The following is an 18,887-nucleotide window of genomic DNA, read 5'->3' as shown; positions in this document are numbered from 1 at the left end:
ATACTGTTTTGCAACAAGTGTTATGGTCCTCTGACTTTCTGTTTTTATGTCCCCTCTTCTGCCTTCCCCAAGCCTTAGGTGTAGGAATTGTGTTGTAAATGTATCAAACTGGGGACAGGCACCACAGTGATCAGTGGTACTCTATATTTTGGCCCATTATGGCCTTTGTAATATCTCTGTCCACTGCAAAGGGAAGCTTCCTTGATGAGGGGTGAGAGCTGTACTTCTCTGTGAATATGAGGATAACTGCTTAGAATACAGTAGAAATTATACTGGCTTAGGAAAGTTGTGATAGCAGGGTTTCCATTAGGGTCCTTGGCCTCACCAGCCATGGGGAGCTGGGTAAGTTTACTGTGTCAGACATTAAGTCCAATTAGGAGGCTGTTGGTTACCGCCACGGTCTAAGTGCCACTATTGTTTCTGTTGGCGTGCTTTATGAGCATTTATAGTTGGATAAGACTACTGATTGCTTTCCTCCCTTGGCAACTTGTATCACTCCTGATACTATGAGGGCTAGTCCTCAGGGAAGAGGCTTCCAGGTCAAATCTAGATCAATTCCTGCAAGCTCTATTAGGTCTAAAGTATGTGGTGTTTTCAACAATAGGGATTTGCCTTCAGCCTCTGGGAAGCAACCAAAGGCAGCAGCAATTGCCTTTTATTATTTTGGGGTCTCTTGGGCTCCCCTGACAAACAACTCTGAAGAAGGCTTCCTCTGCCTGGCAATGGAGTTTTTGTTAGATAGTCTATAGTTTGGGGCATGATCCCTGAGTAGTGTAACTTAAATTAAAATACATGTATGTATACGCACATACATTTGTATACACGTATACTTACATGTAATTTTAAGCAAGCATAAAACATTATTCCCTATGGTTTTTCCAAACATTCTTATCCCTCCTCCTTCCCTTTCCTCTACACTGGTACGCACCCCATATCCCACACCCCACACCCCCACTACCACTGACATTTTTCTCATTTTCCCTTCATAACAACTAAGTCTTACTAGTCCCCTCTCTAGAGTTCCTTTCTGTACTTAGAAAGTAAATATATGGGACTGGAGAGATGGTTCAGCACTGGCTGCTCTTCCAGAAGACCTGGGTTTGGTACCCAATACCACATGGTAGCTCACAGCTGTCTGTAAATCTAGTTCCAGGGGATCTGACTCCTACTTCTGACCTCAACAGACAGTAGGCACAAGGCACACATACATGGGGCATAGATACATGTGCAGACAAAACACCTAAAATAAAAGGCATATGCATAAAATAAAAAGAAATGCAGCTTTAAAAAACAAAAATACAGCTGTGCAGTGGAGGTGCAGACCTTTAATCCCAGTAATTGGGAAGGAGGCAGAGGCAGGCGGAGCTCTGAATTTGAGGCTAGTCTGCTCTACAGAGTGAGTTCCAGGACAGCCAGGGCTACACAGAGAAACACTGTCTTGAAAAAATAAAAACATAATAATAATAATAATAATAATAATAATAATCAATAAATATATGGAGAAACTTAATCTTTTCAAAACAGATGCATCTGTGTATTCACCTTTAACAGGAGTAAAAAGGAACATAAGGCTAGGTCTACACCTCAGTGCAAGAATGCTGGCACCACCAAAGGAGGAGGAAGGGTTGAGAGAAAGAGAGGGGTATCCATATGGTCTTAAAGTTTTCTATTTTGTTTTGATTGAGCTAGGGTCTCATTATGCAGCCCTGGCTGGCCTGGAACTCAGGGATCCATCTGCCTCTGCCTCTACCATGCTGGGATCAAAGGTGTGCGCCACCATGTGCAGCTGGTCTTGAAGTACTAGTAAAATTTTACACTCTGAGATTGCGACATATCAATTTTGAAGTTAAAGTAATGCAGATTATACAAATATGCTAACCATGAGACTGTGCCGCCTATTGTGTTTAACCTACAAAATCTTAATGATATTTCTTCTTTGTATTAATATTTGTGTTTATTCCTCTTATTCCCTTTTAGCAGTATGATGTACTTGAAGCTTGTTTGTTTTTAATGTCACAAAGACCCTAGGACAATGGGCAGGTATAGAATGTGCTTAAGGCCCATTTTACTCCTCTTGAAAATGAGAATCATGGCATTTATGTAATATGGTTGTGAGAATGGGAAGAAATGATGTTTATTTATAAAACTTGCAGCTCCTAGTAACACCAGCCAGTGCTTGTTCCTTTTTGTTCAGTTTAGTAAAATCTCAAAAGATCTACAAGTAAAACATCAGATTTGTCTTGGTTTCAAATAGTTGTACAGTTATGTTCCACCCGTTCTCTTTTAACTCCCCCTAAAGTATACTGCACCTTCCCTGCTTCTCCCTCTGTCCTCTGTTGTGGCTGTTTATAGATGGGGCTGGGTCAGAAGGGCAAAGCTTCACTTCTCTCAGAATCCTGTAATCTACTGGCTGGCATGGGGCCCAGCCAGCCATGGCTGCCTATTCTCTGGGTCTAAAATGGCTGTAGCTTGCTTCTCTCAGAGCCTCTAACTTCTAGCTGCTTGCTACCCGGCTCCTTCCTGTTAGCACCAGGCTCTGCAGCCCCTCACATGGTCCTCTTCCAGTCCTCACTTATCACTTTCCCGGGGCTTCTGCCTCTGGTTGCAAAGTTTGACTTACTGCCTTCTTGGCTCTATAAAGTGAGCAATTAATTAGTTTTAACATGTTTGACGTGGCCCTTATCCACATTTTTCTCTGTATTCCAGTCCCTGTGGCCAGGTACTTAGTTCCAAAGTCCAAGAAAACCAACAACATTGGTTTTCCTACAAGTAATCTTATATTATTTTCATTATTATGTGAAGAGGTTTGTGAAAGATATTGCAGTCTATCAAATTAATGTATGCTGTAACTCTCACCTTCAAAGAGCATAAGATGGCCTACAATCACAAATAATACAAGAAAAAGAGGAAGGAGATTGGGGAGAATCTTAGAGCCAGGTGAAAAGACTCAAGATTCTCTGTTAGTCTCTAAAAAAGTTATAGGTGTAGTGTTCTAAGTGTACTGTGGGCGCCGTGTTCTGGAAGTGTACTGTGGGCGCCGTGTTCTGGAAGTGTAGGTGTTGTGTTCTGGAAGTGCTATAGGTGCTATAGGAACAGAGGGCAGTCATATGGAAAGTGACTTCCTTGATTTTGCACCATTTTAAAAGTGATGATAAATAAGAACTTGTGCACATTGATGGCTGCATTTTTTTCTTTTTTCATTTGGGAGTATGGGTATGTAAAGTTGCTATATTATTTTGTCACTGATTTGTGTTCATGTGGATTTTGCTTTTTGGACAGGGTATGGAGAATATATGTAGGATGCATGCACTTTTCCACCCTTTAGTTTTGATTTTAGGCATCAGTAAATTTTGATTCATTTTAACATTCTGTTATTTTGTTTACTTTTAATTCAACTGAGTAGTTTTATTTTACCCTAATGTATCATCCTTTACAAAGATTTCAAACATGTGACCAATTCTAATGTATTGGAGTAGATTTGGCTGTTCTTTATAATAACTCCATATTTATTAAATTTGAAACATTTCCTTTAAGCTAAAACAGAAAGGAAAAGCATAAATAACCATGACAAACAGCTTTCTTCTGGTGTGGTCATTTGAAATGAAACAACCAAAAAATTTAATCAATTTAAATCTAGAAAAATTAGCTGATATAAGTTGTAAACCAGATGAGTAAAGGCTTTCACTTACTCATTCTTGACATTCAATTCCATTATTCTTTATAATGTATTTTAGAACAGAATGTCTGTACAGGCCAGTATTTGGGTGGCTGTTTCCTTTTCTGAGGTTACCAAGAAGTAATGCATAAAGTTATCCTCGTGCTTTAATCTGAATTCCATGTTAACACAGAGATGTGAGTAATGTTTCTTTTAAGCCTCATCATGATAATAGTGTATTATAATGACATCATTATAATGATTTAAAATAATTAGCAATTGTTAATAATAATTAGAAAACCTAAACAGGCTTTGTGTTAGTGGGCCATAGTCATCCCAGATAAGTTCACAGAAGGATTATGTTCTGAATGCTTATTATTTGCTAGGTATACAAAAAAATGGATAAAAGAACAGTTTATATTTCAGTCCCTAAAGACTTCAGTTAGATAAAGAATAACAAGATAATAGTCTTTCCTCTGTTTCACCCAAAATACCTATTTCTTTAGACATAAGGTGCTTAGAAGTACAAGCAATTCAGAGTTGAAGAAAATTCTTTTTTTAAAGACCTCTTCTTTCCTCTAATCCTCTCGGGAAGCAGAAAATAGAATTAGAAGACAGCCTAGTTGGCCTCCTATCTTTCTATTCCCCCTTTGCCAATCAATTCTGGGATTGGAGTCATGGTTCTTATGGTCATGTCCCAACTCTAATTGATTTCTAGGTGGACATATGCCCGATGTTAAAAGAAAAAAAAAATCTCAATATTTCGCATTAAACACCAGGACACTTCAACCTGCAACATTTGAACTCAAAAGCCTCAAATTAGGCATGGTGATCTCCAGGACAATCAGACAAGGGGCGGACAGGAGCTGGGGTGAGCTATCATGTTTAGAATTGTGAGCGGTCATTAGTTTACAAACAACCATCGTTTTAATTGGCTTTGTTAGTTTGTTTTAGAAACAGCAAGGTAATAGTTAAATAAGTGAATGATAATTTTATGCACATATACATTGTATTCAAATTCATAGGAAGTACAAATGGTTTTATAGTAATTATTTCAAAATCAATATGAATAATTTTGAATTTTTTATAGATAACAAGTATGAAGAAAATTATAGTCCATTTATAGTTTTAGCTTCAAGATAATCAGTCATTACTTACCCCTTTCCTTAGAGAGACAAGCAAGTACTTAATTCCAAATGAGGACAGCCTTTTTGGTTTTTCAAGACAGGGATTTACTCTTTAACTCTGTCTGTCCTGGAACTCGCTTTATAGACCAGGCTGGCCTTGAACTCAGAGATCTGCCTGCCTCTGCCTCCCAACTGCTGGGATTAAAGGCGTGCGCCACCACCGCCCAGCTAAATCACTGCTTTTTATATACGTATATGCAATAATTTCTGATGGGGCTGGAGAGATGAATCATCTGCCCTTTTAGAGGACCTGAGTTCAGTTCACAGCACCCATAATGGTTGGCTCACAACTTCTGAAACTCCAGCTTCAGGAATCTGACATCTTCTTCTGGCTTCCACAGCCACCCACACACATGGACATACCTTCAGCACGTAAAGTGATGAGTAAATCTCTAATGCTTTCCTATTATTCCATCATACAAATATGCTTATGCCGGTGCAGCCAGCGTAGTGGAGGGAACATACACTTGTGCTCGCCTCGGGTGCTCCCATCACTGCCCTGCAGCCACACCTTTCTCTGTCCCCTTGATCTCCCACCTGATAGATTCCCTTCTCAGATTTCTGCGCTCCCCCCCCATCTTCATTCTGTGCTAAGAGCCTTTCTTCCCAGCTGACTGAGGAAATGGCTGCCTGCAAACAGCGAGGTAGCAAGGAAGAGCCAGTGGCCCAGTATCCCCTTGGACCACGCCTCAGTTCACCTAACTTTCCTCCCTCTCACTGTTGCCATGGATGGTGTCAGTAATGTTAGTGACCAAGCCTCCAAGTCATGGTCTTTTCATTGGGACATCGTCACACATGTATGTCATGACGTTCTTTGCTCATATTCATTCCCCTTACCCTCTCCTAGTCCACCCTTCCCCTCTCATTATTGCTTACAAGTTCCCCCTAAAAGGCTCCCTTGTACTGCCATGCTGCGTGCATGGATCTTTAAGTAAAGTCACTTGCCGCTAAGCCTGGTAATTTAAGTTTGGTCCCTATGACCCACATAGTATTAGTAGAGAACAGACCTCTGCAGTTTGTCCTCTGACTTCCATATTTAACCCCATGGCACACACATGCGCCCATCCCCAAAATAAATGAATATAACGAAAATTACATTTAGTCAGCTTTAATTTGGAATATATATTCCTCTTAAACTAAAACATGTATTTGTCTTTCTATATCTGCCTTATTTTGCCTACCATGATGATCTCTAGTTCCAGCTATTTTCCTGCAAAGGACATCATCTCATTCTCCTTTATTACAGACTGAAACTCATATATATGAGATATTGTGTATATAATATATATGATATATAATATATGAGAACATATAATGTATATGATACATTAGATATGTTATGTATGAGAATGTATAATGTATATTAGGAACTCATACATTATACACTTCATCAAAAGAACAAAGAATATGTACCATGGGGAAGAAATTCTTACAGTTGAAGTAGGACAGGTAGAGTTGACAAAGCCCTGTGGTATTCTCTAATTGTTTTAAGCTAAGCTTTGAGATGGAGATTCTGTTTGAGTGAACGCCCTATTGTGGAATTGAGTTCTTTTGCTGCTGGATCAAATCCGATCTTACATTTAAATGTCTGGATTCCGTATAACCTTCTGAGGGATAAGGATAACAATTACATTATTAAATAATCTTATTTTTGATAAGTGAAATCCCTAATTGATCTATTAATCTAGACCTGGAGAAATTGCAAAGCAATGATAAATACCTAGTAGAGAAGTTTCATTTTAAACTGTGCTAAGTTACTTCTAAAAAAATTTTTAAAGATTTATTTTACTTGTATGAGCGTTTGTCTGAGTGTATATATGTGCACTATGTGTGTGCCTGGTGACTGAGAAGACCAGAAGAGGGTGTCCAGACCGCTTAGAACTAGAGTACTAGTGTTTGTGTGCTGCCATGTGGGTGCTGGGAACTGAACCCAAGTCCTCTGCTACAGCAGCAAGTGCTTTTAACTGGTGAGCCGTCTCTCCAGCCCCCTGAGTTACTTCTAATTGGCATATCCTGTATGTAACCCTGATAACTACTGTTGCCTAGGAAACAGCCGGGCATCTAAACCAAGATATGCCTGCATCTACTAGAAATGCTTGAGTAACTGTGCCTTTTACAGTTTGTGGATGTGAATGATTGGGTGAGCGCAGAAGGAGTGGCTTGTGGACACAGCACACTACCGTCCATTCTCTAGTCCCAGCTGCTCCTCTGTGCTCTGCCCCTTGCACTGTCTCCTCGCTCAGCAGGATGGTATGAGCTGAAGTCAATGTGGTCTCAAAAGAGACTTGTTTTTCAGGACATTTATGGCGATGACGATCTCCTCAGTTGCTTTAAAAGAATGAGTTCGTGCTGCCTTTCATAGTTTCCCTTTCTGTCATCTGTCTGTCCTGTTTGTGATGGTTGGTTATTTACCAATTTGCATATCATCTGCTGAAGCTCTTTTACTGTTGTGGTCCATCTGGAACACAGACTGCTTGTCTGTAGTGAAGGTGGAGTGACAGCAAGTGGAGCTGAAGATGACACAGCCTTCTGTGTGATCACAGTTGTGTAACTGCATGCAGATGAAGTTGTGGAGATAGAGTCACTGCTTCTCCAGTGAGAAAGACTTTCCAAATATCAGCACTTCTATTTTGCTCTGTTTTCTCAGCTTTTCCAAGTATATCCTTTGTTCTTGTTTTTTATTCAGGGAGAACCATTAAAAAAAAAAAAAAAAAAAAACTCATGCCAGGTGGTAGTGGTACACACCTTTAATCACAGCATTTGGGAGACAAAGGCAGGTGTATCTCTGTGAGTTTGAGGCCAGCCTGGTATAGAGAGCAAGTTCTAGGACAGCCAAAGATACACAGAGAAACCCTGTCTCACAAAGCCAACAAAAGTGCGGGGGGGGGGGGGACGGACTCATGAATGTTCAAGTCAGGAAAAGTTGTCTTAAATTGTTGACAAGCTAAGACAGTTTATTATTCTCTGAAGGATTAGACTTTCAGACTGCACTGGGTATGCCTTCACCCTTCAGCTGCTCAGAGTGCAGGACCTGGACCACTGCTCTCAGCCAGAACAGTCTTCTTCTGTATTTAGATCATTCATCGCTCTAGAGTCTACTTAAACAAAAACTTCCAGAATCTAAGAAGGAAGGACAAACGGAAGGAAGGAGGGAGAGAGGGAGGGAGGGAGGGAGGGAGGGAGGGAGGGAGGGAGGGAGGGAGGGAGGGAGGGAGGGAAGAAAGAAAGAAAGAAAGAAAGAAAGAAAGAAAGAAAGAAAGAAAGCTACTCATTGTAAAAATAGTCTAAAAACAAAATATAACCAACATGAAAATAAAACACAAATCCGTGGTAACCCATCTTGTGTGACCACTATCAAACCACCATCCATGTTTCCGTAGACACAACCTGAAGAACATATTTTTGTCTGCTTTTCAGCCTCCCGTGCATGAAAAGTAGAATATCTAAAATATTTGGGCACACTGACAGTAATAAGGGTAATTAATAATCTTCTGGCCGAAAAGAAGCTGCTGTTTAAGAAATGAAAATCAAACTCAATAAAGAAACAAAAATAATTTTCAGCTACTAGTTGAAAGGTAAAATCACCTTATCTACCTTGATTTCTCTAATGGTGTCATGTATGTTATATGTACAATAAAACATGTTTTTGTTTATTCATATTCTCCAACATTTGCTTGGTGCTAGATATTGAGGGACATGGTCAGATTATGATGCTTAACTCTGAATCATTAAGAAAAAATTCAATGGTCTTCCGTGCGGAAAAAAGCAAAGAAAAGTACTTAGAAAAGAACTATATGCAAGAGAGATGCCCAGCATGGAGTGTCCAGCACTCAAGAGGCAGAAGCAGTCAGGTTTCTGTGAGTTCTACATAGTGCATTCTAGGACAGCCAGGGGTATTCAGAGAGACCCTGCCTCAAAATAGAGAACGAAGAAGTTTAAGGTGTTGTTTTGATGTTCAGATGTTTGAAGGTACCACTCCTATTATTTGAAAAATCTGCTGGCATCAGCTGCCTCATTTCCTAAGGATGCCAGTTAGAATGGGGTATTACCGTACATACATTTTCTTTCCAAGAAAGACAGAGAATGCCCAGAACCTTCCATGGAAGGCTTCTATTAAGAACAGTTCTTAGAAAAATTATCATAGGATGCATTTTCAAATTTCTCAATTGCAAGATTAATGTAATCATTTTCTGATACAGTTACAGACCCAAGAGGCAGTGCATTCCACAAACGTAATTTAAAGTTTCAATTATTAACTCAAAAAATTTTACTACTGCATCTAATTCTTCATAGCCAGTCTTTTAGTGCCTCCTTTGCTATATAATATCTTGAAATACTTTAAGTATAAAACACCAAACAGAACAAAAAAGTTCTTATTAACAATGCCACGGGAAAATCTAGTCCCTCTCTGTATTACTCCTATTGTTTTATTTTTTAAGATATTTTTAAAAGTGTGAGTGTGCATGTACACTCCTGTGTATAAGCAAGTAAACATGAGTAAGGACACCTGTAGGATTCTGAGCCTTTGGATCCCCTGGAGCTGGGTGAACTATGGTGGTGGGAAGCGAACAGGCTCTTTATAAGAGCAGCACAAGCGTCAGCCACTCACTATCTTTCCAGCCCCTCCGTTATTCTTGTGGTGGTTCCTGTATCCTTAGGAAGAGCAGTAGAGCTAGATCGAATGAGCACATCAGAATCGTTGTGTGTGAGAAAAGAAATCCATAACACTCAATTTTTTGATCATAGAAGATAGCATGGAGGCACATCATCTCCATTATTATATACACATGTAAGTGGTAGGAGTGTATATGAGAGCTACTTTAAAATGACTAATGTATGTATGTATACGTGTATGTATTTGTATGCGTGTGTGTATGTATATATATGTATACATATGTATTGCTTAGAAATACAGCTTTGGGTTTAGTTTAATAAAATATATTTAGCAATGGAAAAAATGAGAATTACTACAGAATTTTATGCCTAGGAGATGGCAGTATTGTCAGTGGCTTAGCATTAAAAGGATAAAATAATGTATTTTCTATGAATAAATTCTGAACTTAATAGTTTAATATTTTCATCAACACTTTATTTAGTAAAATAACATTCAGTTGACATCTAATCTGAAAATAGAAGAAAACTAAATCTGTAAAGAAAATAATTACTAGTAAAATGGAAACATGATCAGAATTACAAAATGACAACTATACAGTACATATGAGAAGAGAAACAATATGCACAAATTTGAAGGTATGTGTAGGGGGAAAATGGGGTATAGTTTATTATTGGAGAGTCTGACGTGCTTCGCATGAAGAAATGTTTTTTACTTCACATAAAAACAAAAGTAGAACAAATTAAAGACTAGCAACAATTAGTTTGTGTGAGTTTAGTGACTAAGCCGATGAGGAAAGATTGAAGTGAGACTCGTTCTGTCATGCCAGGAATACTCACAGATCACACATTGTGCGGAACTGTGACAGGTTCTGGAGATTTGTCTGTAGGAAGCTTACAGCCCTGAAAAGAAGGGAACTAACCCCAGACAAGGTGATTGCTTCCCAAGAAGGTGACCTGAACTGCAAGATCCCAGACTAAATAATAATAATTAAAAAAAAAATCACCAAAACTCTCAGAAATTCATCTCCTTTAATACATAGCCAAGCTTATAAAAAGACCACTTCCAAAAGCCAAACAAGCACAGCTATAGAACAAAAATTACCCATCTCAGTGCCCACAGGATGCCATGTCAAACGTACCAGTCACTCTCAGAGTAGACTTAAAAGCTTGTGCTCACCAACGGAGTTGACGGGAAAGATTGTCTCGGCCTGTGCTGGAAGTCCAGGGGTGGTGGTGGAAGTGGGAAGTTTGCACATCTTACAGATTTTCAACTTCCCCAAGCTAAGAAATCAACCGACTGTCCTCGGACTGCTGGTACCTCTGTAGTACGTGCCTGTAGCAAAGACAGAAATCACCCCAGACCATCAGCAGTGAGCACAGTACTAAATTTCTCACAGATAAAGCTCCATTGAGCTCCTGACCCCAAATTATAAAGCACCCAGAAGTAGTGTACATGAAGAACGCTAGCCAGCATGACAACTCACACCTCACCCTAAACTCATACATACTGTCGGTCTAATTAAAATGCTCAGATAATACAGGGCTGGAGAGATGGCTTGGCAGTTAAGAGCACTGGCTGCTCTTCCAAAGGACCCAGGTTTGATTCCTAAAACCCACATGGTGACTCACAGCCATCTGCAACTTCATTTCTGACACTTCCTTGTGGCCTCTGCAGGCACTGTACACACGTGGTGCACATACACCCGGCAAAACTCTCGTAAACACAAGATATCTTTTTTTAAGTACATATATACCAAAGAGACTTGTAAAGCACAGTCGAAGAGCATGGCATTGTCTGAAGAGTTCAGGGATAAGTTTTATGCCAAGCAAAGAGCATTTACAGCCATGCAGTCCATTGGGAATTCCTACTAGGAACTGGCAGTCACAGAATTGAGAAAAGGATGGGCAAGGCTTGGATCATATAGTATATTCTGTATTAGTCAAGATTCTCAGGAAGATGGCATTTGTCTAGGGAATATTTATTGTTAGCTAACCTAAAAAGGGTGAGGAGGGTGAGTGAGTGAGTGAGTGAGTGAGTGAGTGAGTGAGTGAGTGGGGAATAGTTAAAAGGACAGGACTGGAACTGGAAGTTTCTCTCCCGCCTGCCAGTTCCCCAAATAACCATTCAGAGGCTTAATATTAAACGGTTCGGCCACTTAACTCAGGCTTATTACTAACTAGCTTTTATATCCTAAATTAACCTATTTCTATTAATGCCACATGGTTGTGGCATTACCTCACATCTTGCTTCTCTGGCAGCTGCTGGCATTTTTCTGCCTGTATCTCTGCTTAGATTTCCTACCAGGCTCTATTTCCTCATCTATTGTCCAAATCAGCTTCTGTATTAACCAATGGTAATAAATCATATTCACAGCATATGGAGAGACATTCCACATCATTTCTCCTTTCTGTCTAATCAAAAAGGAAGATTTTTTAACTTTAACATAGTAAAATTACATATAACAAAAACAGTTATCAAGCAAGAATTATAGTTACAATATTTAGTATATTTGTATTTGGCAAAATTAAAGAAAATATTCTATCATCTATCCTATCTTTTTGAGTTATCTAATTTTTCTTTTATCATAACCAAGGAAAACTATAATTATAACTATCTAGCCTTCAACTTTATCAAGACCCCAGAAGGATATATTACCTAAGTAAATGAGAAGTGCATTGTAAGCAACTTCCAAAAGTTCAGAAATAACAGAGATATCTGACTGCCTGGACAGTTACCCAAAGTTCTTTTGTATACATTGGGACATCCATCTTCAGCCTATAGACAGAGAGTACCCGGCAGACTTCCCAGTGAAGCAGGAAATTTGAAACTGTCCGCCTACATTGGCAGTTTGTCAGTCATTTTCTATTGTGTCCTGTAGAATATCTGGCAGACTCTTCTATGAAACAGGAACCCTGAAGGACTGTCCCAACCTGTTTTGGCAAATTCAGCTTCTACAATGCCCACAGTCCTCTTTGAAGTAATTGGTGCTGCCAGGAGCAGACATTTCTCACTGTCAAGAAAAGTCTAAGTTCTTAAAACATTCTAAATGCCATGTTCTGTAGATCTTTGAAGTGTTTGAAGATTGCCTATCTGAAATATCTCAGTATTACCTTGAAAATCTAACTAACCTGACTGTAATTTTGACTATTATAGATGGCTATTTGTATTTCTTAACTATACCTTTTTAAATGAGCTATATAAACATAATACCTTAAGCAAGAATACAATATACATATAGTATATTAAAATTGACCTTAAATTTGTATCCGTAAGCCAAAATTCATACCAATATGATTATTTATTTCTGTGTCATATCCCCCTTTTTTGTTAGAAAGACATTTGACTATGACATTAATTATTTATAACCATCCCCCTTTAAATGAAAACAAACATTTATAAACAATATTTTGGGAATTTGAGTGTAGTTTTTTTACTACTTCCTGCTGATTTGGGTTGCTGGTAATCTTTCTGAGGATCCTGAGAAAATTTATAATTACAGTTAGATCTTGGCTGTAGTGGTCTATGAGGCTGCATCATCTCAGTTGTTTTGAAGCTGTTTTGGCTACTGTTTCCATTGGAGACTTCAGGGGGTCTTGCTCGATCAAACAATATTAACCTGGAAGGAATCCACAGCTTCTTGTCTTCTGTGGAAACTTTTCTAAAGCAACATATCCTTAGACCCAAATTTTGAAGTCAGGATACCTTTATGTTGGTTTAGCTTAACAGCCCCCACAATCAAATGTCTCTCTGCAGTAAGGTCATTAACAGTCAAAATAGTCAAAGAAAGCACAATAATCCAAACTTTCTGTGTATTTTTCATCTTTATGTGGCTTATTTCTTTTATATTATTTTTACTATCTCTTTAAAGCCTTTTTTTAAAAAAAAATCTATTCCTTTCTGTAACTGCCTATACCCATTTTCTTTTTTTCTTAAACCTACATACATTTTTTTAAACACACGGTGACCCATTTAGAGATTTATTTTGTCTGAATCTGTCCTTATTGCATATCTGTATTTCTTTTTTGATCACTGCTTTACACTGTTAAGCAGGCATGGCTAAAACCAGAGCCTCTTTGCCTGTTGGTCCCACCCTGTTCAACCTACCGCCCCAACTCTGGGAAGCAGTGGGTCCATACCACCACCAAGTAACTTGCAGCACACTGCCCACAAACCCCATTCAAGTGTTCCATAGAAGGACCTCCCAAAGTAACTGCCCATGTGGCCAGCATGAACCAGGAAGCCATCTTTTAATGGAGTCACGCATCTGCTCACCACCAGCAAACAGAGCCTATCTGAAAAACTGCAGGTACCAAGAAGCTGTTTCTGAGTCTGTTTTTGTGTGTCTAGAATCCTTTTTTTTAAGCTTTCTTAGGCTTTATATTGATGTGTGTGCCACACGTTGGCACCATTTGTAAATGAAAGTTTCTCTCCCACCATTCAGATGCTTAATATTAATTACAAACTGTTTGGCCAATTAGCTCAGGCTTGTTATTAACTAGCTTTTACTTCTTAAATTAACCATTTCTATCTATATCTTACCACGAGGCTTGTGACTTGTTACCACACATCTTTCTTCTCCAATGGCTGCTGCTGTCTTCCCAACTCCCCCTTATTTTTCCCTGTATCTTGGATTTTCCTCTTGGCTCTATCCTGCCAAATCAGTTTCTTTACTTATCAATGGTAATCATGTTTGCAACATACAGAGAGACATCACAGAACCATAGGCTGCTTGTCATACCGCTGCCTGGCTCTTTCATGGTAATACCCTTCTCTCTTACTGCAGTTTTCTCCCAAGGTGAGCTTTGCCACTTGCTCATATCCTTTAATTGTTTACCTATAGGAAAATCATACAATGAAAATTATTGCTTATGCTTTGCATTTGAGATAGGGCCTCATATAGCCAAAGATGACCCAAACACCTGACCCTCCTGCCTCCACCTCCCAAGTGCTGGGATTACAAGCATATGCCACCACACCCAGTTAAAGTTTATCATTTTAATCACTTTTAACAGTCTGGCGCATTGGCATTAAGTGCATTAACTCTGCTGGCAGCCATCACCATAACCTATCTCTAGAACTTCTCTTCCCAAAGTGAAATTGTACCCACTAAACACTAACTCCCAGGGTTCCCTCCCTCCTCACCCCACTTTCTTTCCCTGGGAATCTGAGCACCTTAGAGACCTCGTATAAGCAGAACTGCCTGCCTCCTTCAGTGCTGCTCTGATGTCACTATGCTTTTCAATTGGCTCGGGGAAAAGGACCTTCCTTAATAGACTTCTGTCCCTCACTCCATTGGAAATCCTTGAGAGACTACTCTTAGGCATGGCTTGGTAACGTGCTTGCTTTCAGAACAGGATGACAGGTGCTGTTTACTAAGCTGGGTTACATGCTGTCCTGGCATCGGCCCCAATTCCCTGCTTTTTCAATGTCCAAAACAGTGCCCAGCACCACTCCTGTCTCACTCTGCTTTGTTTTCTTCCAGAGCACTCGTAGGGGAGGAGTGTTGTCTTGCTATATTACCTAAACTAGTCTTAAGTTTGTGGGCTTGAGCAGTCCTCTCGCCTCAACTTCCTAGGTGGCTAAGGCCACAGGTGTATGTACATCACCATCTTGAGCTCATTGACTGTTGATAAATCTATTTATTTGCTTATTGGTTCCTCCACCACCAGAATATGAGATTACACTCGGGGCCTTTTCTGTCTCATTCATTTGTGTTCCCAGTGCCTAGAACAGGACCTGCGCCATATTAGGATCTCAGTGCATATTTTTAATTAATTAGAAATTGGACTCGAGCTACCTATTTACATTCATTGGTAAAAGTGATTAAAAGAAATTAATTCTCGATCCCAAGTGAGGATAAGGAATTAGAAATTAAAAGGGACAGAACTCTTGATATGCATGAGCACAGTAATTAAACATGAAAGTTTGCCCAAACAGCAAGATAATGTTCTCTCTTTTTAAAAATCCCTAGGGTGTGTGTGTTTTGGAACAGGGTCTCACTATCTAACCTGGCTGGCATGGAGCTCGCTATGTAGACAGAACTGACCTCAAATTCACGGAGATCCGCCTGCCTTTGGCTCGTGAGTGTTGGAATTAAAGGCATGCACCCCCAAACCTGACATACTCCCAGTTTTTTTTTGAGACAGAATCTTGTCATGAAGTCCTGACTCATTTGATGTTCACTGTGTGGCCCAGAGTGGCCCTGGCTCTGTAGCTGCCTTCCAGCTTCAGCCTCCCAAGTGCTGGAGTTGCAGTTTTATGCCACCCTGTCCAACTGAGAACTATAATTTTTAAGGATGAATAATTGTGGAAAATATAATGATGGGGGAAAACAGTAGAGTCCTAAGACTGTAGTAGATTCAAGCCTTTTCTGGAATCGCTTTGTTTGATGGACATTTGTACTGAGACTGTAGACATGAGTATAAGCCCATCTGGCCAATCACATATGCATACATTTTTACTGTCTAACACTGTAAACTAACAAGGTAGATTTGAGTCTTAGCCATTTTGGACAGTTTTGCTCTTTCCAGTTACCCAGACTAAATTCTCTAGAGCGAGACTCACAGTGCCAGGCTACCTATATCCACACCACTCTGACCCTGTTCATAGCTCTCCTCCCTCTCTCCCTTAAGCTTGGAAGCAGAGTGGGTAAAGGGGGAGGGGGCAGAATCTGTACCTCAAAACTATATTAGCTATGCCTTTGTTGTCATTAAAAACAACATAACCAAAGTATCTTATAGAAGAAAGAATTTATTTGGACTTATGGTTCCAGAGGGTAAGAGCCCATCATGGGGGTGATGCTTGCGGCAGAGCAAGCGTACCGCAGCTGAACAGGACACTGAGAGCTCGCATACTTCACTGTAATAAGCATGAAACAGAAAGCATACAGTGTAAAGACTATCTCAAAGCCCACCTCCAATGCTGTACTTCCCCCATCGAGGCTGCACCAATGGAGGCCCAAGTGTTCAAAAATGCCTGAAACTATAGGGAACATTTCTAACTCAGACCACCCAAATGACCATCTGTGCTCCCTTTTTTTGGGTACTACCTACTATCTTTTATTTTCCTTAAATTTTATTTTCTTTATAATTGTTGATGAGCCACTGTGGCACCCAGCCAAATGTACCCTATCTACCCCCTTCCCAGTTACTTGTTTTCCTATTTTTTCTCACTCACCTACATGCACCTCACCTCTGAATCCTATGAGAAGCACAATCCCCAGTAGGAAAACAAACTACATTGCCTCATGCTTGCTCCCCTGCCTCCACCAGCTGCCATTCCTGACAGGCTTCGAGGTGCTAAAACAATGACTTTTTTTCTTTCTCCCTGTCCAAATCAGAAAATAATTTCTCTGTGGCAGCTTCTTGCTTTTTGTTTGGAAGATGAAATAGAGATGCCCTTAGCGTCTGGAGCCAGTCCATCCCCACATTAAGTGGGAAAACAGATGCAGGGTACTCATGAGCAGTTTGATACTAGTTCAGCCATCATTCTTCATTACAGTGGCCGAACAGTGGTGGTACCCAGGCTCTGCATACAGGGTAACTACTAACCCCCCCCCCACACTCCCTCTTGTGCTTTGGATAGTTTGTTGCATGTTTTCTGCTTTCTACTCTTGGTTTGAGGTAACAGTGCTTAGAAGGTCTGCTCCATAGTTTTACATATATATTTAGAATAGCTTGGTATTAAAGAAAAAGCTAGAATGTTGTAATTTCCTGGGTAAACAAACTATGAGAAGTCTTGTTCTTAACTACTGGAACTTTGTATTCTTTGAAATCACCTATCTTTATGATGTTTGATCTGGTCCAGAAGCCTAGAGTCCTTTAAAAGCATTTGGAATCTTTTAAAAAGACATTTAAAAGTTATTAACCCTTACCAAAAGTCACAGATTACTTAAATTTGGGGGCACACTTAGAAATCAGCATCTATTTAATAGCATCCAAGGTAAATGCTGTGTGATAGGTTTTCTGTATTGAATGCAGTAGCAAAGCTGCCACATTGCCTGGGTTCTCTGTAGATCTTTATCTTCGCCTCTGCTGTAGCTGTCACCGTGAACTAGTTACAGTTCTCCAAGGTAAGAACTTGATCTGAAGAGAACTTGATCTGAAGAGGTGCAGAGAAATGAGAGCTGGTCCTGTGTCTGATGAACCTGTAGAACTTTGGTGTCCTGTAGGTTTGCAATAGTTTATATACTGAACCATACTTACAGACCTTTTCTAAAGTGTATCATTTGTGTTCTTTTATAGGACGATGAAGGTCAGACAGCTCTTCACTATGGTAAGCTGTTCGTGATTATTGGTCATGTTTGAACATGTTGTCTGTCTAGCCCTATGTGGTAGAGCCAGTAGAACTGCAAGAACTGTCATCAGCCATAGAGGCTCCTCCACCCCCTGCTGAACACTCATTAAGTCATTCTTGGTTCTGTCAGGAGCAAACAGGATGCTATTCTTTGTTATTGTAGAATCTAATCTCTCCCCTATTTATAAAAGAAAACAAAACTAAAAACAACAGAACTTTCTTGAGGCTGGGAGATGGATCAGTTGGTAAAGTGCTGACTATGCAAGCATAAGGACCCAGGTTCAAATCCCCAGCACCCACATGAAAGCCAGTCATAATGACATGCATCTGAGCCCTGGGCAAAGGCAGAAAGATCTTAGGGACCTCATTGGTCATCCAGGGTAACCAAAAATGGTAAGTTCAATAGAGGAAGACACACAACGTTGACCTCTGATCTCCACATGCACATGCATACACCACACATAAACAAGAAATGCTTCTTTAATGAACTCCTAACCTGCAGTTTTACTATTTTAAATTTTAGTTGCTCACAGTCAATTCCAGCCCAGAAATGTGAAATATTGTGAAAACTGTAGAAATAGACAATTCATAGATTTTAGTTTACTTGCTGTTCTCAGTCACGTGAGGAAGTCTCATGCCATCCTTGCCCCTTGAGTCTAGGACATGACTCATGTCTTTGTCTGATACTACTCATGCAGTACTCACTTTGGAGTGTTGCAGTTACCAGAGCAGCTGATCACCGTGCTTGTATCCAAATGACCCTTTGCTAGCAGCCTAACAACTGGGTCGTGATACCTACATCATTTGCCTTCCTTTATCTTAGAACATGGACATTGAGTCATCTCATGTCATCACAAGAATTGTGAGCACTGAACAATAAAATGTTTTCTAGAGAGAGTATATTTCTATATCTCATTACTTGCTGTTGTTACTCTCTTGCCATATTTTACTATGTGTATAAAAATAAAAAGCAATGTAAACATATATATATATATATATACATATATACTGTGTGTGTGTATACATGCTCCTGTGTGTGCATGCTTGCGTGTGTGTATATGTGTGTTGCTTGGTCCTATCTTCAGTTTCTTGAATTTTTTTCACCCAGGTAAAAGGAAACTAGTATAACTGAATA

The 18,887-nt window shown here is 39.7% G+C and overlaps 1 protein-coding gene across 1 annotated transcript in view; it reads left to right on the top strand.

The window, feature by feature from the left end:
- Positions 1-18,887, top strand: part of Acbd6 (acyl-CoA binding domain containing 6) — a 158,757-nt gene that overhangs the window by 122,530 nt on the left and 17,340 nt on the right. The window contains exon 7 of the mRNA XM_057770976.1: positions 17,701-17,731. Within this exon, the coding sequence (XP_057626959.1) occupies positions 17,701-17,731 (31 nt within the window). The remainder of the gene's footprint in view (positions 1-17,700; positions 17,732-18,887) is intronic.

This window comes from Chionomys nivalis, chromosome 5, assembly GCF_950005125.1.
Source record: "Chionomys nivalis chromosome 5, mChiNiv1.1, whole genome shotgun sequence".
NCBI lineage: Eukaryota > Metazoa > Chordata > Mammalia > Rodentia > Cricetidae > Chionomys > Chionomys nivalis.
Note: the sequence above shows the minus strand (reverse complement) of the source record. Positions and strands in the feature narration are given on the sequence as shown.